The sequence below is a fragment of the Sinohyriopsis cumingii genome, unplaced genomic scaffold (genome assembly GCF_028554795.1).
Source record: "Sinohyriopsis cumingii isolate HCF-2022 unplaced genomic scaffold, ASM2855479v2 utg000441l, whole genome shotgun sequence".
In the NCBI taxonomy this organism is placed as follows: Eukaryota; Metazoa; Mollusca; class Bivalvia; order Unionida; family Unionidae; genus Sinohyriopsis; species Sinohyriopsis cumingii.
In genome coordinates this window covers 1,085,267-1,107,084 of record NW_028315899.1, presented here as the reverse complement: position 1 = coordinate 1,107,084, position 21,818 = coordinate 1,085,267, and the positions used below count along the sequence as shown (strand labels likewise).

At 35.8% G+C, this 21,818-nt stretch overlaps 1 protein-coding gene across 4 annotated transcripts in view; it reads right to left on the bottom strand.

The window, feature by feature from the left end:
- Positions 1–19,597, bottom strand: part of LOC149774044 (ABC-type oligopeptide transporter ABCB9-like) — a 63,241-nt gene extending 43,644 nt beyond the window's left edge. For all 4 annotated transcript variants that reach the window (XR_016417075.1, XR_016417076.1, XM_089945857.1 and 1 more), the window contains exons 1-2: positions 19,286–19,597; positions 18,178–18,292 (exon numbers count right to left, since the gene is read on the bottom strand). Coding sequence is in view for 2 of the 4 variants with exons in the window: in XM_089945857.1 (XP_089801983.1) it covers positions 18,178–18,292; positions 19,286–19,445 (275 nt within the window). In the remaining 2 variants the exon portion in view is untranslated. The remainder of the gene's footprint in view (positions 1–18,177; positions 18,293–19,285) is intronic.
- Between the last annotated feature and the right edge of the window lie 2,221 nt (positions 19,598–21,818).

Here is a 21,818-nt window from a genome sequence, read left to right as displayed (position 1 = left end):
CCGTGTGTGGATAATATAATTTGGATTAGCTTAGCTCCTTCCCGTGTGTGAATAGTATCTTATGATTAAGTTTTGGCTTCTCCGCGTGTGTGGATAGTCAGTTTATGTTTGTGTTTTTGCTTCTTCCCGTGTGTGGATAGTAGATTTTGGTTATGTTTCTGCTTCTCCGCGTGTGTGTATAGTATAGTTTATGTTTGATTTTACTTCTCCGCGTGAGTGGATAATATATTTTGTGTTTGTTTTGCTTCTTCCCGTGTGTGGATAGTAGATTAGTGGCTAGTTTTTGTCTCATTACTTTTGTGTGAATAGTATATAATATGAGAAGAGAAAAGGGATGTTTTCCTTCACGTCCGTGCTTTACAGATAAAAACTCAAAGCGTCCGTCATTCGCGCCATTCTACGGAATAAGTGAAAAGAAGATGGTAGAAGTCACTGCTTTATTCAACAGCTTGAAAGAGAGTTGGTATTGGATAGCGGATGGCTATTATGCAGTGAAAAGGCTTGAGAATGAATGGAGGCATTCAGTTACAAAAGACTTTGTCACAAGACAAGTTACTAACCTCAAACTATCTATGTATCTTGTGAAAGAGATGATAGAGGATGAGGTGAAGAGATTAAGAGGCTTCATTCACCCACCGTATGTGAAAGTGGGTGACTTGAAAGAAGCCCTAGATATTGTAATGAGAGTCAGGTGCTTCTTAGAAGATATGCTGGAAAGGACAGAGTGGTCTTTTGTAAAATGGGGAATGGACCAACTCAAGAAAGCCAAAGAACTGATGAGAAATGTGTTAACAGAAGAAGTCAAGAAGATTAAAGACAGATTGGCAAAAGATAGGAAAAAAGAAGCAGAAGAAGCCAAAGGCCCTTTTGAGGGCCCCTCATTGGCCTGGAAAAGAAAAGACTTTCTTGCCTCAAGCATTTTTAAAAAAATGTTGTATCAGTGTTTATCTCTTGTCCGTTTTATATAAATCTAAGTTCCACTCCTTTGCTCAGTACTGTGGCGTCACCTGCCCCTACTTGCCACATTGTTACTAATCTCCCCTATCGTGACGTCAGACGCTATCTTTCCCTTGTCGCTATACAAACCCCGTACTTCCCATGTTCCATTCCCCTTGAGGCTATAGTGGCCCAGGGTGTACTTCAAAGTCTTGAGGCTATACAGGTCCAGAGGGGTCTGTAATGCTAATTCCCATCTAGCCTATAACTCTTGAGGCTAAACAAACCCGGGGGGGGGGGGGGTCCGTAATGTTTTTTCCCATTGAGGCTGAACAACCCCACTTTAATACTGCCGTGTCAGAAATTGAGCTACATATATATCGGATGAATACGAGTCAAGTGTCAATAATTTAACTATACATAAATTTGATTAATACAAGTCGTGTCAGTAACTGAGCTACATATAAATCGGATTAAAACGAGTCAAGTGTCAGTATTTGTTGTTGTAGGGTTCAACTCCACTTTTCAGAACAAGATAAGCTATACTTAGCGGCCAGTATGAATGGTGGGGGAAAATAAAGGAAAACCCCGGAAAGAACCATTGACCTACGAGAAGCTACCGGCAAGATTTGTCACATACCCACATTGGCCGAACCCGAAACTCTAACCCACGCAGACAAGTAAGATGGCAGTGATCCATAACGGTGAGCGCTTTAGACCACTAGACCACTCGGAGCCCCCGAAGTGTCAGTAATTGAGCTATATATAAATCGGATCAATACGAGTCAAGTGTCAGTAATTGAATTACATAAAAATCGGGTCAATACAAGTCAGGTTTCAGTAATTGAGCTACATATAAATCGGATCAATTCTAGCCAAGTGTCAGTAATTGAGCTATATATAAATAGGATCAATACGAGTCAGGTGTCAGTAATTGAGCTACATATAAATCGGATCAATACGAGTCAGGTGTCAGTAATTGAGCTACATATAAATCGGATCAATACGAGTCAGGTGTCAGTAATTGAGCTACATATAAATCGGATCAATGCGAACCAAGTGTCAGTAATTGAGCTATATATAAATCGGATCAATACGAGTCAAGTGTCAGTAATTGAGCTACATATAAATCGGATCAATACGAGTCAAGTTATTCATCATCAATAGAGTATTGTTATCTACGTTTTTAGCAGTTTTACTGTTTACAATGCGAGTCAAGTGTCAGTAATTGAGCTATATATAAATCAGATCAATACGAGTCAAGTGTCAGTAATTGAGCTACATATAAATCGGATCAATAAGAGTCAAGTTATTCATCATGAGTAGAGTATTGTTGTTATCTACGTTTTTAGCAGTTTTACTGTTTACATTGACTATTGTACATGCGTCATATGCACACTTTTTGCAATGAAAATATAACAGTGTCTCTTTTACAACAGGGTTGCTGTCGTCAATCTTCCACGTAACACATTCATTCGTCACGAAATTTCACTTTACATAATATTAGGCTGAACTGACATATTTTTTTAATGTAATAACGGATATGGCCAATTAACCAACAGATACACATTCGAGGTTCACCTTGAATACTTCGGACCTGTTAATGAAACGAATCGCATTCCTTGATAAATTAGGCAAACCACACTTTCAAAACACAGGCAATGCATCGTGCGATGTAAAATAATGTGACAGAATGAAAACTATAACATAAATCCTGCTGTACAAGTATCATAGCGTTATCCATAATTGGTACAGTACCTCATGCTACGCACCAAGGTCATCGTGCTCAAAGTTCCTATTAGAAACATTTTGAAAAAAACTGTAAATAGGGATAATTTTAAACATTAACTTATCTTTTTGTTTGTTTGTTTGTTTGTTTGTTTTAAACATGTCTACAGTGACAACAAAAGTGTCGCAAGCCATGGCCACTTACATGCTACAACAAATCCAACAGCAGTTATAGTATGGTAACAAGTACACTGCTGAACGAGTGGGGGAGTAACTTTAACATGTTTGGTAGTAACTTATTCAAAGAATAGTGACATCAATACCGTCATGCATTGTTCTAAGCCAAAAAACAAAGTTATTCAATCAAAACAGTTACAATATTGCAACACAATACAAGTCAACCATTCCAAATACAACGCATCAATTTTTCATCATTAAAATTAACTATTCGGAGGGAATATATATCGTTATTCTTTAGTTGTCGTTGTCACGTCTTGTTTATATGCTTTCGGAAGATTTGATAGATTTATAGCAGGCTGTTTATGTGGCCATATGTGTTGCACAGCTCTGTCCATGAATATTAAGCCACTCATGATGTATATTTAATACTCCAAATTTTGGATGATATATGTAAATAATATTTTTCTACAATGTAGTAAATAATTTAACTTTATTGTGCTGCATAGTTTCTGTATTGTTCATCTTGGATGTATACTCAATACTGAATCTACATGTAGTAGTCTTGTACACTTGCTGGCCGGTAGAGGAATGATTGCCACTGATGTCTGTATGTTAAGGCTTCATATATTTCGTATGTGATTACTCAGAAACATTTATCACATGCTAATGTTCCAGTTCTATCAGTGAGTTCTGTAAAACATGGTCTATTCAAGATTAATTATGGCCTTATCAAATTCTATGAGAAACAAAGCTCGGATACCATTCCTGGAATGGTTCTGACAGGTGATACTTATAATGGTATGTAACGGAAGAAATAGTGACAATCACAGTCCCGATTCTGTCCTGAAAATGTAACTGCTGGGGGAAAAACGGTTTTCTTTGTTCTCGTTTCCTTTATCCATTTGTACAAGGAGAAAGATATTTAATTACGTGGTTGCGATGGTTGCTTGAATACAATAATGTTGGAAACGGTTCCGTTCTGTTTAATTTTCAATCGTGTTTGCCTCCCGAAATCGTCACAGAAATCCTGAATGTAAAGATTGCAAAATTTCCTTTTTGTTATTATGTATGCTTGTTAATTTTGTCAAGCAATACTGGTCCATTTCAGGAGCATCTCGAAGAACCGCTTGCTGATTGCGGCTGCCATCGTCATCGTTGTGGCAATAATAGCACTAGGTCTCGGGCTGGGTTTAACCCTCAAAAGAGGTGACTCGAACGGAGTACCGGGTTCCTCGTGTAACATTAATCATGATGGCGTTCAAACAACGACCCACAAGCCTAACACAGACACAGGATCACCGTCCATAGAGGGACATTACCGGTTTGCCACTGTTGCTGCTGATGCTGCAGAGTGCTCGACTATTGTAACTTGAGTTTGTCATATGTTCTGTCACACAGAAGTGTCTTTTGCAAATTAATAGGAGAAGAAAATCGACAGAGCTCCCTCGCAAATTACTCTCTTTTCAAACTGTAATCAGTTTCAGGTTTGAACTTGTACAACTTCAAATGACTTGTCATTGTATTTACATATATTCCCCCAACACACTCCCCCTGGGCAGTTAAACAAAGGCAAATGCAGATTATAAACTCTAATCTTAAGTTTGAAATTGAATTTTGACTCTCAACCAATTTACTGCGTCGTTACAAAGGTAATGCCATGAATGACTGGCTGACACAAATCTCAACCTCAGACCCAGCTTAAGAGTCATATGATCTCCAGACCTGAACAGTAAATGATAAAATATAATATATGATATACCGCACTGTTATGAATCCAAGTACAACAATTTGCTAAAACGAAAAAATTAATGAGTTAATCTTTCCGTCTTCTAAATATTAGCATTGTAACAAATACCATTACTGTTCCGAGTTCATTTTGAGACTGTTTCAAGAAATAATATAAAAGACTGAAATGTCATATATTAATAGAATTATAGTAATTTGTAAAGATTTAAAGCAACATGTGAGCTATACGTACTGTTGGATTAAAAAGACTTTACCTTATTTGAATGTCTTGAATATGTATTTCACAAATAGTGAACTGTAAATATGTTCTTGGAGAATTTAATGCTTAATAACATTTCTTCGCTTTCCGTAAAATGCGGTATGGTGTAAATGATATGAAATTAGTATGTAAAGAACATTTGTTTCCCAACAATTTAAAGAATCTTAATTGTGAATCAACAAGCGCCGACAGTTAAATGATGTAAATTTCTACATCTTTATAAACTCTTTATAAATCTAAGTTGCATAAGCTTTCATAATACATGTATAAAGTAGATATATATACAGAGTGCGGAAAGGTGAACTGCACGCATGTAATGAGCTACTTTACCGTGGTTCTACCAGTTTTCGCAAGAATCGTGGATCCACATTCCATACAGAGCGACGAACGGGTAATTCATATCGCTATGAAATTCGAGCACAGTTGAAGAATGGACCTTGCAGTTATTGAAAAAAACTATGTAAAACTTTTTATAAATATTTTTTTAGAAAGCAGCTATCACATCACAGTTTTTGATCATTCAAAGAACGTGATCACAAATGATAAAAGTTTGCCGTTTGAAACGTGTAAATCTTGGTATTAAATGTTATTCGTGTTCAATTTTTCGTTTTGTTGTTAACAAAAATATCATAATATTATGGTTTCGTTGACCCATACGATCTGTCTGAAGCAAAATAAACATTTAGAGGTAGTATTGCTGTAACTATTTGAGCAAAATATATTTTTTCTACAAAAAATCTCATTTCAAGTGAAATAATGACCCGAGACGGAGGTTCAGCAATAGACGCCGCAATTGCAGCAATCTTATGTGCTGGAATACACAACGCTATGAGCTGTGGCATTGGTGGCGGTCATTTCTTGACATGCTACCAAAGATAACACCTTTCTTGTCAATTGTATGGCAATCATGTAACGTATTTACTCGCTTATAAGTCCGGTTAAGCTGCAAAAAGCAAAATTCCAGATCTACGGTAGTATAGCGCGCCTGCATATCCAGGGTTTATGATGTTTGTTCTTCTGATTATTCCGAACAAACTGCCGACCGATATGGGTCCTTGTTGTTAGCAATTGGATTTGCGTTGTAAACGAGTATATACGTTAGTTTGAAAATATAAACTGCAAATGTTATTTATAATTTTGCTATAAAAAACAAATGCTACTACGTCCACTACTTGTTGTTATTTATAAAATGATGATGATCTTGATCATGACGAACCAAATTATTTTGGTACGCTTGATTGTATAATACTTTGTACAAAAAATGGGACACAATGGGAACACGTACATGTCTACACCTTCGATTTCTGTTATTATGTCTTTGTTTAAAATATTGACTCTGTCAAAGAAGAAAAATACAGGTAGTTGGAATGAAGATTATCGCAGAATCTGTTATGACATATGCATATAATTGTATTTAATGTTTTGAAAAAAAATTGCCATATATTTTTGCTGAATCTTTGGTGGAAAGGGTACTTACATGTTTGATTATTAAGCAACGTTTTGTTTCGTTACATTTATCACTGTATCACATATATCACAGACAAATAAGGTGTTTGTGAGTGTATCTCATGGTGTGTGTGTGTGTGTGAGTGTGGGGTGTTTAGAGTTTATCTCAATTGTGTGTTAGAGTGTATTTCAAGGTGTTTGTAAGGGTATCTCAAGGTGTGTGTGAGCGCATTTCATAATATCGGTTTTGTATCGTACAACTATGCAAGTTCTCTGAAAGTTTTAGTAAAATTAGAATTTATCAATTAGTAACCAGATTCAAATTTTGTCAATGAATGTGAAAGATTTACATATTTTCAATTTCAAAAGAAGATATATTTCCATGTATTCAAACAAAGGAATGCATGCAACATTATTTAAAAAAATCACCATGTACTGCTGAAGTTAATGACACATAATTACGCTAGTGTATCTATACTGTTATATTGGATGATAGTGCTAACTGTTGTATCGAAAGAGGATATTATGAATTTTGTAACTCTGTTGTGTCTACGTTTGCAGTGAGTGGAATGTTGTTCAGGACATATGGCTTTACTTTTATAATACTTTTTACATCATGTACACTCAATGACCCAAATATGAATCGAAGACATGAAGGATCGATTGTAACTTTCCCACTTTGCTTCTTTCATAACGTTCTGAAATCTAGTATTGCATTTGTATGGTAGATAACTACTGCTTCTCAAATGCTAAGCACTGTATCGGATACTTTGTTCTTAAAACCGAGTGCCACTCTTTTCTTTGGCGCACTCCTTTCCATGCGATAAAGCCTGTTTGCCTAAGGATGGTTTCAGAAAGCTAGCTATACTCTCCTCAGTGAAAGTTTGCGTCTTAGAAAGGATTCTCTGCACATGTGGAGGGTAGAGCAAATGATCTGCTTATTCTTCAGATAATGCTCTTGAGTGTATGATATTTTCCACAACGCCTTTCCTCCGTCAAAATTAAACCTTAAACCAGGAAGGTATTTTACGTCTTGCATCTGACCCATTTGCAGAAGCATGTATTTATATGTGCAGCGTGGCTGTGGGAAAAGACCTACACATATATTACCTTTCTCTGTCGATAGATAGGAAGTAGAAAACAAATTAGTCTCGGGATTAACGGCACCTAGCACTCTCATGTGACAACGATCTAAACTATTCAACCAAACGCTAGTCCACAAAATAGGATGGAATAATATGGATGAAAGGGCTTTACTGTCACAAATCGAAGGAATTCACATACAAATAGTATGGTTAAAAACAAATGCATATTTTTCTTGCAGAAATACAAGAAATGTGTACACTATAATGGCGAGGGAAATGGCTCCCCAGAATGCACCTGAAAAAATGTTCCTCCCCGCGAATGTATCGTCACAGCAATCACTCATTCCAAACATATTTAAAACTGTGGCATGATAAACAAGGATATTCTCACAAAACATGAACGAATAGGCGGAATGATTTTGTGGCAGTGAGCGCGCGAACTGAAATTCAATTTTGATATACTAGCTCTTTACTAAAAAATCAATAGTTTTGGCCATCATATATATATATATATATATATATATATATATATATATATATATATAATTGAATACACACAAATCTTAGACGAAGTGAAAAGTTTATAAATACATGTACCAACAGTGTGTTCATGTACTCGTTTCTTCTTTCTAGAAAGGGTAAGGTTCGTTTTACTGAAATTTTATTCAGTTAACAAAATTTATGACCTATACTTCCATTGGAGGCCTATCTATAGGTGTTCCTTACGAAATCAAGGGTCCTCATGAAGCATGGAAACTTGGAGGAAAACCTCCATGGAAACATTTGTTTCAGCCCGCAATAAAATTGTGCAAGGAAGGTTTTAAAGTCGGCCGTAGTCTGGCTTCAGCTATAAATGCCACTGTTAGGTTTTACAGCAACTATACTAATCTGAGGTACTCTCTCTCTCTCTCTCTCTCTCTCTCTCTCTCACACACACACACACACACATATATATATATATATATATATATATATATATATATATATATATATATATATATATATATATATATATATATATATATATAGCGTTCGTTTATTGTTAGTTCCACTTATGCTTAATTTCTCTGTTTCCATCTTTCCGTCTCCGACTAAAGGTTAAAGGCTGATACTTTTGATGACATAGAATGATAGGTCAGTAAATACATCCTAATCAATGCTTGGCTTCGTCCGAGTCGGTGGAAAGAGCAAATTAGATGTGGTTAAAAGAATACCTGGAGATCGTCAGGGCAAGAGGTTAAAAGAATACCTGGAGATCGTCAGGGCAAGAGGTTAAAAGAATACCTGGAGATCGTCAGGGCAAGAGGTTAAAAGAATACCTGGAGATCGTCAGGGCAAGAGGTTAAAAGGATACCTGGAGATCGTCAGGGCAAGAGGTTAAAAGAATACCTGGAGATCGTCAGGGCAAGAGGTTAAAAGGATACCTGGAGATCGTCAGGGCAAGAATGTACGTACACTACCATTCATCTTCTTGTTCTGTGGAAATGCTTTGCCAGTGGTGGGATCAATATTAATTCAGCAGACAGAATGATTATTTTTAAACTGGTTTTGTTCACTCATCTGTTAGAAGCATTATGTAACGAATCCCGATTAAATGGTCACTACCTTTCTTAAGTAGCTTCATGTATTTCAAGCTGTACGTATTTCCGTTTAAAACTTCAGAGACTTGGTAACAAATCCAGTCACAAAGACATATTACAAAGAAAGGGACATAATGATGAGACCCAAACTGGCAACGAATCTAGAAATCATTGCAAATGAAGGTCCGGATGCATTCTACAACGGTAGTCTTAGTGAAAACATAACACGGGATATACAAGATGCTGGTAAGGTGAACTTGACCTCTCAGTTATCCGCCCACATATCAAACACATACATGGAAATATACAGTTAAAATAAGGGATCATTGATTAATAAGGCTGTGTCTAGGAAGGGCGGTTGTGCATGTTGGTGTTTTTTAGATGAAATATGCAGTACCTTAATATTCCAATGTGTTGTAGGTTATAGGTCCAGATTTGTATCGAGGTTTGAGATTCAACTGAAACTAATGCATTGAAAGTGCTGTAAAATTTCATTTTTAAAAACCTGAAAATATAAAGCTTAAGATGCCAATGACAAGTGCGGACGAATATGTCCGATATGTCCGTTTATTGTACGTCGATTGCAAAGTAGACGCGTAATATGATCCGGTGACATAGAAAGAAAAAAAAACCGGCAATCTCATGAACAAACGACGTGAGTGGCTTTTAATTATTTCACATTAATTTATGTGATAATAAAAAAATATGTACTGTTGTCGCCCATGGGATGAAAGAGTTTTAATGCATAGTATTGTATCCTCCTTAATGTAAAAAAGTAAAGAGTTTGACACACTTTTAGAGCAGTCGATAAAAGAAGTATTTTCTTGTGTAATGGAATCGTGGTGGTCATCACAAAGCGTTACCGGTTTAACGTTTACGCTAATTACATATATCTCTCCTTCTCTCTTTCTTGTAAAATAAAAGCATTTAGGTTACGATAAAATAATTTTAAAGTTGATGATCTCTCTCTCTCTCTCTCTGGCGAAGTAAAACAATAAAATGATAAAATGAAGAGTTTCTCAATCTGTATATATATATATATATATATATATATATATATATATATATATATATATATATATATATATAGGTGTGTGTGTGTGTGTGTACACACATTACCTACATTAGAAAGAAAAAATCATGTTTACACACCATCATTAGGAGGACCTTTGCCATTAGGAGGATATATTCCTATTACATCCTCCTAATGAATGTAGAATAACATGTGACAATATTTAAATATTGGAATTTGTGTGATTTTTGAAGCTAGATCGTAATACATTTTGATCATATTGGTTGGGCCAAAATATGAGAATGATATGATAACAGGTAAAGAAAGTGTGTGAAACAATAATTCCCTGTTATAAGACATACCTTCACCTTGGGAGGACCTGATTCAAATGTGTACCAGTTGTCATTGTAATGACTTGTTAAATATATCCCTAAAGCAAAAAGGATGTAATTAATAATTTTCTAAGATTAATGCTAATTGCTTTATAACTGAGAGAATACGAACATGATTTGTGAAGTCCTCTCAACGTTGATATGTAAACATGTCTCACGATAAGTCCTCCTAATGTTGGTGTGTAAACAAGTTAACTATTGAAATAAAATATCGCGTGTTATAGCAATGTTTATAACAATGATACGATCTCTCAACGTTGATGGTTAGTCTGTTCAGCACTTAATATTGACACATAAAACCAGTAGTGTGTTGACCTGCCGTTAAACCCTGCATACATACATACATGCATACATACCTACGTACCAACCTACCTACTTAACTACCTACTTTTCTACCTACCTACCTACCTACCTACCTACATACATACATACATACATACATACATACGTACGTACGTACGTGTGTGCGTGCGTGCGTGCATGTGTGAGTTCGTACATACATACATACATACATACCACCTTTGGTATCAGTACTCTAGGTCCTTTAATTTCTCAAGTCACTCCTATTTCTTGCAGTTTTTCTTAGAACTCTTGACCATGTATTCTCAGACCAACTGGTACATATGCTACACATAGCCCATGATATAAACTTTGTAAATGCAAGTCCCGAGTCATGGGATTTCTCACTGGTTTGCATTCTTGCATTTAATATACTGCATAGTCACAACTGATGCTGAAACACCAAAGTAAGAAAGAGGAAAAAATTAAATGCATAATTAACTGATTAAAAATGTAAGAGACACCTACTATACCAGGGGTGATGCATGACATCCAAGCAAACCCAAAAACTTGCTTACCTGCTACAGCAGAACAACTCGATAACTGCCTGCGTTCATTGCTCGACAAACATGCCCCAGCTACCAAGTGCCGAGTATCAATTCAAAAGTGTTCTCCATGGTATAGCAGTGTTAGGGACCAGCTTCACGCTGCTTAAAGAGACTGCCGTAAAGCTGAGAGGCTTTGGCTTTCCAGCAGACTCACTATTCATAAGCATATCTATGAAGCAGCTAAGAAGAATGTCACAAATATAGTCCATGCAGCAAAATCAGCCCACTACACTAATAAGATCATGGAAAGTTCCAACTGCAAAGAGCTTTTCGAGATTACTAACAAGCTAATGTCAAGGAACAAATCTACACCACCTCCAACTACCTTCTCTCCAGTCGACCTTCCGGACATGTTTACAAATTTCTTCCGTGACAAAGTATAAACCATTAGAGATAAGCTTGACATCACAATTTCAATTGACTCGTCATCTCCATACAGATGGGATACAGAATTTGAGCGGCAACCATTAGCAGCATTTGAACCTGCCACTATGGATTTCGTACATACAATCCTGATGAAGAGTGCACCAAAGTCATGTGAACTTGATCCAATTCCAACATCACTGCTGCTTGAGTGCTTAGATCCAGTATTGCCGTCACTAACTGATGTTATTAATACCTCTCTCTCATCCGGAGAATTCCCATCATTTTTCAAAATGTAAAGTCTCTGCTGAAGAAACCAACACTAGACCATAACGATTTAAAGAACTACCGCCCAGTTTCTAATCTCCCATTCATATAAAAAATCTTAGAAAAGTTTGTTCTATCCCAGCTTGTATCTCATCTGAATTCAATCAGTCTTTTTAGCAATGTACAATCTGCATATCGCCCTTGCCACATTACTGAAACTACTCTTCTAAAAGTAGTTAATGACATTATCTCTGCATTGGATAGAAGAAAGATTACAGTCCTCACTCTCCTTGATTTGTCTGCAGAATTTGACACAATAGACCATGATATAATACTTCACCGTCACCAGCATGTATTTGGCATTCATGATACTGCCTTACTGTGGTTCAAGTCCTACTTGGTTAACAGGACACAAGTTGTATCTGCAAATGGAATACACTCCAGCCCAGTTGATCAATGTTGTGTTGTTCCACAGGGGTCTGCTCTTGGACCTGTTCTCTTCATTCTATACACTCAGTCGCTCTCAAGTGTCATAGATCATCTTCCAGTGTCTCATCAATTGTACGCTGATGACACCCAATATAGAAATCTAGCCACCCAACTGAAGTTGATGCTACCATCCAAGGTGTAGAGAGGTGCATTTCTGATGTGAAATCATGGATGACATGTAACAAGCTGTAGATGAATGATGATAAAATTGAGGACATTCTGATCACAACAAAAACTTTCTCATTCACATCCTTTACCTCAAACAATAAATATCAGCAACACCAACATTAAGTTCACACAATTCACACAATCAGTATGAAACCTAGGTGTTAATCTGGACAGTACTCTCACATTGCACCAACATGTCATGAACATATAAATGACCGCATATCTTGAGCTGAAACGCATCCGCTCCATTCACAAATATCTTTAGTCAATGTCACTAAAACACTTGTGTTTTCATTAGTACTTTCAAGACTGGACTATTTTATTTCAATTCTGTCAGGTTCATCTCAATATCTGCTCCAGAAACTTCAAAAACTTCAAAACACAGCTGCTCGGATTATGCTTAGAGTACCACGATCAGAGCACACCTCCCCACTGCTCTGTACCCTTCACTGGCTATCCATTCGATCCAGAATCAAACACAAAATTTGTTCTCTGTGCTACGTTTCACTGTCGGACTCTAGTCCAACATACCTCACTCATGTGTACACACCAGAAATATACCTACGCTCCTCTTCTGACAATCGTATACTCATTATTCCCACAATGAAAACAAAGTCATATGGACAGCGTTCTTTTGCATACCAGGGCCCAGCAACGTGGAATGAATTGCCCACTGAACATATGCACAAAGACACAGTAATCCAATTCAAGAATGCTCTCAAAACTCACTTATTTCGACTGCAAGAACAAAGTTAAAGACCTAATAATGTTTCCTACCTTAAATATTCTCAGCATGTTTTTTTAATGTTTTCTAATTTCATGGTGTTTGTTTTTGTAATCGTATCGTTATATATGTCTTTGTATCTTATCGGTGTTTAATGTTGAAAAGCGCTTAGAGCTTCTAAAGATTAGGCACTATACAAAGTCGTCATTATTATTATTATTATTATTATTATTATCATAAGTAGTGTGCATGGACATGAACTACAACATATTCTAATACAAAAATGTGGGTGTGTAGAGTCACACAGTCATATATTGCAAATCCTAAGTCCGCATAGGTACAAAACAATTCACATAATTATGGTCACTATTCCTAACATAATGTATGCCACATATAGAATAATCTTTAATACATCTGGAAATAACAAATTCCTCAAAGGATGGAAAGAAAATAGCTTAAATATCCATATGGTTTTGGAAAGTGAAGTGAATGATGTCTAGTCTTGTAGGCAGCAAGGGGAAGTAATTCAAAGTAATTGATGCCCCTTGACTATATCATAGACAGAAAAGACAAATTTTCATCTTTGGGAGGGCTACATTTAGGATGTAGTAGGGCTTATATTCTTAATGTTAATGTGATCATGAAATGTATTTGAAGGAGAAAATTATATTCTAAACAATATTTTTGAGTAAAAAAATGAAAGAAATGAGTTGGTGACCTTTCCAGAAGCTGCATTTTTAATGGAGAGTGTTAAAGGTCAACGCCACGACAGTAATGTTATCCCATTCCAGTATTGTCACTGGCAGTCACCAACTCAATCCACACACAATTAACAACTTTGGTTCAGAGTTCACTTATAAAGTAATTTCACTTATAAAGTAATTGGCTAAAATGTTTACATACACCATATAAAATGTTTAGTTTTAGTGACTTGGTGTGAGTGAAGGCTTTCAACTTCAGTATGGCTACATTACATGACTTGTGGTCATTTATAAATAAGAACCTGCAAAATCCAAACCAAGCCAGTCTCCCAGCAAAAAAACAAACAAATGGTCATTCAATTTGCTTAGAACAAGAATAATTAAGAGCACAAATGGTATACAAATAAAATAAACTCCATGACAAAAAAATAGCTCGATATTTAAACATTTAATACACAACTCTGAGAATATCAATGATGTTTTTTGAAGATTTTTTAAAAGTCTTGTTCTGCGAGATAGCAGTCTATTGGAAGAGCTGTTAAATTTTTTAAAGAGACATGACCAGTAATTGTTCTCAAGCTTAAGGCCCAGCGACTGAACAATACCATTGCTGAAGGACTTCTGATAAAAGGACAGATGTTGTGATGACGAAGATAGAAGCTGATATTTGGCAGTCCTGGACAGATTAAATCAAATTTTCCAAAAGGAGATGGTCAATTTGAGTATGATAAAGCCAATGGTTAGTTTGACAATCCTTGAAATGGGCCATCTTGCAGTTAATCTTTTCTATTGTAACATACTAGGGAGGTAGAATTATTAAGTACGTATATACCATTGCCATGCCTGAATCCATCAATGAGATAAGCCAACTAACTGTATGATGCTGTGTTGTTGCTGTCAATCACAGCTGATATATGGGACTACAGTTTTATGAAAACAATAAGTTAGCTCAAGAATATCAACAGTCTCATTTTTTCAGGTACAGAGGCATTTTATCGATAAAAACAGGCATATACTGATATGAAGGAATATATGCACATAATTTGAAGTCTTGAGAAGATATCCCCATGTCAATCTCACCATTCATACCGGGGGAGTACTGACAGGAAGATTTTCAAGACAGCTGTCATGGCAGCCATACCAGAATTGTGATCGGCACCATATTTATTTTGTACCAACTAGGTATCACAAACCCCATGATGATATAGCCATCCATTTATGAGAAGCAGACATAACAATTATTTTTATAATGGCCACCTGGGGTGCCATATTGAGAATAAGCATTGTTGTCATTCTGAATCAACCAGACACTGTAAGAACTCTTCTGATGAAAACCCTGTTTCAAAATGACATTTCCATTTAAGAAGAGTAGCAATTACAAGATTTTCATGATGGCCACCATGGTTGTCACATAAGACATCAGATCAGCACCATTTAATTTCCGACCATCATGACATTATTGAAAGATTTTGTTGAAATGCACATGCTGCTCTTCATTTTGGAGAAGTAACATTGACAAGATTTTTTGGGATGGATGCTATGATGGCCACATGGGGCATCAGATGCACACTATTTTCATTTAGGAGCAACTAGGACTTTTCTGGCAAAATAGCCATAACAACATTTTCAAGATGGCCACTGTATGGACCAATTTGAAAGTCAGCTTGGTGTGTATGTGTGATTTGGATTTTCAACGTAGCTTTAAAAAAAATCAGTCGTATTGTTACGATGTCTGCAGTGTGGCAGTTTATAGTGATGTCTAGCACTAGGGCATCATGACGCAGACATGTAGCATGATGTCCCACCCAGTCACATTATCCTGATACCAGGCTGACCCGTCCTAACACTAACATCTAAATCCTGAGTGCCAAGCGAGGCTGCGATTTGTACCATGGATCGAACCCATGACCTCCCGCATCCGAGGTGGATGCTAAAACCAGTAGGCCACCAGAGTGGTTGGGTCAGCTTGGTACCATTTTCATTTACAAGCATCCAGACATCATAAGAAGTGAAACATGTATGTTCGTAAGACTATTCATTAAGGGGAAGAAATAATAATAACAATTTCATTTAAGAGCACCTGGAAAAAGAGATGAATGTGTGTGTTAAGTTTCATGGCAATTCTCATTGTAGTTTATGAGCATCAATACTAATAAACTTGTGCAAATGGATAGATGCATCATGGACATACAACAGGCTGTCCAATAAGCTCTTCTAAACTATGACAGTAGAGCTTAAAAATAATACAATTCAGAATTATTTTGCAAAGAGTAGGTCCATACAAAGTGACAATGCCAACAAAGCTCCATATTAAAGAGACACCCCCTCCCGAATTCCACAAAAGGATATATGCTGCACTGGATGCTGAAGCAAAATGATTTGTAAAGGTTAGTGATGACAACATATGTGTCCCTATTTAGATTCACGTGACAACAATGTGGAGAATGAGAGAATGACTCCAAAGATACAGAGCCAATGCCATCTTCACCATCATCGCCTTCTTCTTATAATAATAATAATCACAATAATAATAATAATAATAATAATAATAATAATAATATCCTGTATTTATCCAGGGTGACATAATAAGATAATAGCTACAGTATGATCCTGTGATTAAGATGAATAGACAAAAGATAATATCTCTTTAATTAGTGAAAGTCTACAAGGTTAACACCTACTACATAAAAGAAAACAAATATAACTGAGTACAAATTATACAAGATCAATATACTGTTATCACAAAGACATATCATGCCTACCAATTACAAATGTTGTTGTTGTTGTTGTAGGGTTTCAGCGCACGATAGGCTATACAAGGCGGCCAGTATTAATTGTGGAGGAAGAACCCAAGAAAACCCCAGAAAGAACCACCGATCCTCGAGAAGCTACTGGCAAACTTTCTCACATACCCACATTGGCCGAATCCGAGACTCGAACCCACGCAGACAGAAATTACAAATATTATGTTGTCATAAATCAGTCTTGCTCATTAAATTATCTACTGAGTTAAAAGCTATAACATTAGGTACTTGTTAAGTATCATGCTGCAAACTAATCAATGAAAATGTACCAGCGTAAGGATGAGGTTTCTTAATACACCACCAGAACTTTTTGTATAGATAAATTATTGTCTGAGTTAGTTATGTACTCCTTGTATTAATGTTCCTTAGAAACTTTAAAAACAATTAACATACTCAGGTGTTAAACTACTTAACCCCTTGAAAGTAAGAAAATAGAAACAGCCTCTTAAAAATAATACTTAATTGACAACAATCTATGCGTGTTGATTAGTGCTGGTACTCCATGTAAACTGGTATAATTCTTTGGGGTCAACTGATCCTTGTCCCTGATATTAATCACTTATCAATCTATCCCTCTAAACATCTATCTAAAGACATAATTATTATTTGATGGAGGTTATTTCCCTTTGAATTTATCCACTCTGTTTATTTGCATCATCCTTATAACTGCATACAATTCCTTGGCCAATGCACATGATGCAAATAAGTGGAATTGACTGTATTTAGATGACTGCAGTTACTAGATATCAGAAAAATGTTGGAAGCAGAGATCATTTAAAGTAGAACACAAAGGTATCAGCCTACATCTCATCTAAGAATTAGGTACACTTACAAAGGTATTCAATTTTAAACTGCTGCTTAACATAAGCCTTCAAACAATAAAGACAGGTTGCATTGTACAATCAGGCACTGTGACAAAATGTATAAAATCCCGGAGCTACTAATCAAGGTTACTTTATATCAAAGGGGCCCCGAGTGGCAGAGTGGTCTAAAGTGCTCACCGTTCCGGATCACTGCCATCTCACCTCTGTCTGCGTGGCTCTGAGTCAAAGGCTCGGCTAGCATGGGTACATGGGAAAGCCTGCCAGTAGCTTCTCGTGGGTAGGTGGTTCTTCCCTGGGTTTCCAGGGTTCATCCTCCACCAGTTATACTGGCCGCTATGTATAGCCTATCTTGTGCTGAAAAATGGCGTTAAACCCAAGAACAACAACAACTTTATATCAAGATATTTAAATTACAGGTTTGGAACCTTCACCAGTATTATCATCCTTTTGACTGTTACAATATTATTATTTTTTTTACTACAGTAAGAATTAAGTCAATAATATTATATTCAACTTATGAGTTAAGTTTCACACACACACACACACACACACACACACACACCTTGGCAAAATCAGTACCACTTACCTGCCCAGTGATATCAGTGGCATCATTATAATAGCATTGGTGAATTCCCTTTCAGATTTGTCAATTACAATTCCATCCACAACCTTTCCTGTATAAAATGGTATAAAGATTTCACCTGAAATGGAAATGAAGCACACAATGTAACCTCTGTATAGGAGCAAACATGCAGGATAGACACATTTTCACTGTAAGGAAGGTGGCAGTGGATGTGAGGCTACAATGGATTTTTTTTATTTAACTGCAGAGAATGGAAAATGGGACCCTGGCAGATTAAGAGAATATTGTTTACAGCAAGTGATTGCTACCAGAGGATGCAATGCATATTGCAGTGTACATTATTCAACTATTTCCATGCTTGGTAATTTTCCTCCAATTAAAACAATTTTTTCAGATAAATGACAATATATGTATGCAATTAACAAGGAATATCAAAATTTGAATATATGAATATCATTGTTGACTACACAAACCCATAATGCGTGGAGTACATCTGCCTTAAACAAATGTCTGAACAAAAGAAGGAAAAAGCATTGTAAATTACAGATACAGCGTATTATGAAGCCCAACGTAACTCTCAAAATTGATGTAAAATTGCAAAAAGCAAAACTGTACTCAATAAACATGATGAACTGATAATGCTGTGCATGACAGAGCTACTATCAGACTCAAAATATCCAAAATATAATTAAAAATTAAAGATATAATTCTCTGTTACAATGCTTCCTACGACTGGCCATTCCAACAACTGATGACGACAAAAGGATATGTCCTAAAGATCAGTAACACTTCGTGCCTCCCTCAATGAGAAAAATCTGAAGTGCATCATTAAAATATTTCTTAATCTTACTGTATTCACTCACTCATACGTTTATTACAACTAAAATAACGAAGACTCTGACCTGCCATTGTATAATGTGCCAGGAGATCAGGGAATACATTGTTTCTTCTACTGATTAATAAACAGGAGACCAAGATCTGCTGGTGCATTATGTGATGGCAGATCTGGTTCTCACCAGTTTGCAGTTGGATTTGACTTATGAGAGTATATGCATTATTTGCCTTAAATGTAAATATCATAAACTTGAAATACCAGTCTCTTGATACCTACCTACAGCCGCTGCTGTCAGGAAGAAAAAGGCCACTAAAAGAAGAGATGTATCTGGTTTGGAGTAGGACACAAGGTGTAAAATTGTAGTTTTCTTTCCACGATGCATGTTGCTGTTGGGATTACATGCATCTCCTGCTGCAGAATTTTCACGACAATCCATTTTGCGCAAGAGAGGCTTACGTTCTTCATGATGATCATCGTTAATGCTTGCAGAAACTGTACAGATTGTTTTCTATTTCTGACCATACTAAAAGTTTGATAAATGCATACATCCATATAAAACCAAGCAAAAGTGTCAGACAATTTTTTAAAGACTATAATCGTGCCAAACAATCTTTCGTATTTACCAACAATGCCAACAGCATGCCAATTTGAACACAAAAACGCAGCATTCCTTGCAGCCACAAGTCAAACAATGACCTGTCAAAGGCAAACTCCCAAACAGCTATCACAAAATGTTGGTAAAAGTCCTTGCCATGAGTGAAGAGAATTGCTGTGACAGTAATATCAACAATACTAATTACAGCAACAATTATTGTGGAAGTTAATCTTTTCATTTCGGTGGTTGGACTGGAAAAAATGTACAGATATACAAATGTTAAATGTTCAGGCCCCAAGTTCATTCATTTTAAATAATAGATGTTGTCTCTTTGTTGATGCCATGATTAAAATCGTTTACATATCTCGTCAAGGATTTACTGGTGACTCATCAAAATTTAATGATAACATATACAATGAGCAGGTTTGCCAATCCAGAAAACAAAACTGATCATTTATTTGCATCTACGCATGATGTTTCCTTTTATGAAAAAGACATGCATGGAGCTGGGGTGTTTATTCAACTCTATTGATCTATATATAGCTAACAAAATTGAAATCTAAAACTATTTATTAGTCTCGGTAAAGTGCCAACCCATTTTCATCTACAAACGTATCAGCCTGTTTACAAAACATGAGCCTTTACAATACAGGAGACAAATTTTAACAATTTTACAAGCAAAGAATAAATATATAATATGTACCTAAAGCATAATACAAAATGTGTACAAACACAGCAACACATATAGCTCAGAAAATATTGTCTGAGAAGACAGAGATAATCCAGATCCTGACTTGAACTGCCTACTTCTTAAACACAAACGTCTTCAAGACTCCATTTAAATATTCTACTGAGACTAATACTTAAACGAATAATTTTCAATAGATCTTTAAACAATGAAACATCTTTACATAAATTGCTTACATTTTATTAAATAAAATTCATCTGTAAAAAGTTATACCAAAAATTCTTTGCCTACATTAATGTCACAATTGACTATATTGAGGCATTTTTAGTGCACACCAAAATCAGTTCATATTTCACATAACATATCTATATTGAGAATATTTTATTTCAACTCTCTCATCTTCACTCAGCCTAATTGTTTGTTTGTAATATTTTGTTACATAATCTGCTTTCAATAATAAAGAGTGCTATTATGTATAGTTTTAATGCCACAATAATTTTAAGTAACAATCCACAAACATACATACATGCAAACAAATATACACATCACAAACCCATTAGCCTCCATAAATAAACACATCAGAATAATGCTGCTATAAAAGAATTCAATATCACAAACATTAATCTAAATATAAACAATAAATTTACATGCCTGCCTTTTTGTTATGTAAATATTATGTAATTTAAACACAAACTACTAAATCAGTATAAACTGTACACAGTTGCATGCATATGCATGTATAAATGAACAAAATACTTACTGTTAATGACTGGGAGTTTCTATGGAAAGACTTAGTGAAGTTTGCAGTTTTTATATATTAATGTGTACTGATTTCTGAAAACTTTGTAAGTAATTTTTGTTAAACTGACACCATAATAAAAACCATATCTGTTAGGTTTTATTATGATGCGAAACTATAGGGAATGCTCATTGCTCAAAGTAAAATTAAAAAATTAGTTCCTCTAGAAATACCAAAAAATAATTGAGTAGATTTTTCGTTTCTTTTTATACATAATGTGAAGTTTCACATTCCCTTTTTATTTTAGTTTACTGAACAGAACTGAATAAAATCTACTGTGGCCGAATATGAGCAAACATATGCAATCCTCCTTGCCTCTCACTCACCAAAAGGTTATACTGTACACTACACAAAATAAAAATATCTCCGGTGCTTTCATCTTCACTAAAACTAAGCTTTTCAGTGACCAAAGCAAAGTAACTCAGTCAGTGTGACCAGCATCCTTAATTGTGAATCTCCGTGACAAAAACACTGCCACACAAATTTAAACCAAAATAAGAACAAATGCAAATATGTAAAATGTTTCCTCATCAAAGATGTCAGTAAAGGCTGGAATTCGTGCTGCTAGTATGTCCACAATCTTCTTCTTGTGGCTATCATCTGGCAACATGGCGACTTGCCCTGGTCTGCAAAAGAGAAAAATGGCTATAACAACAAGAATTTTATCAAGTCTAAAACCTTGCTGGTAATGTCATCTAAATTGTTCATTATTTTAATAACCATGACA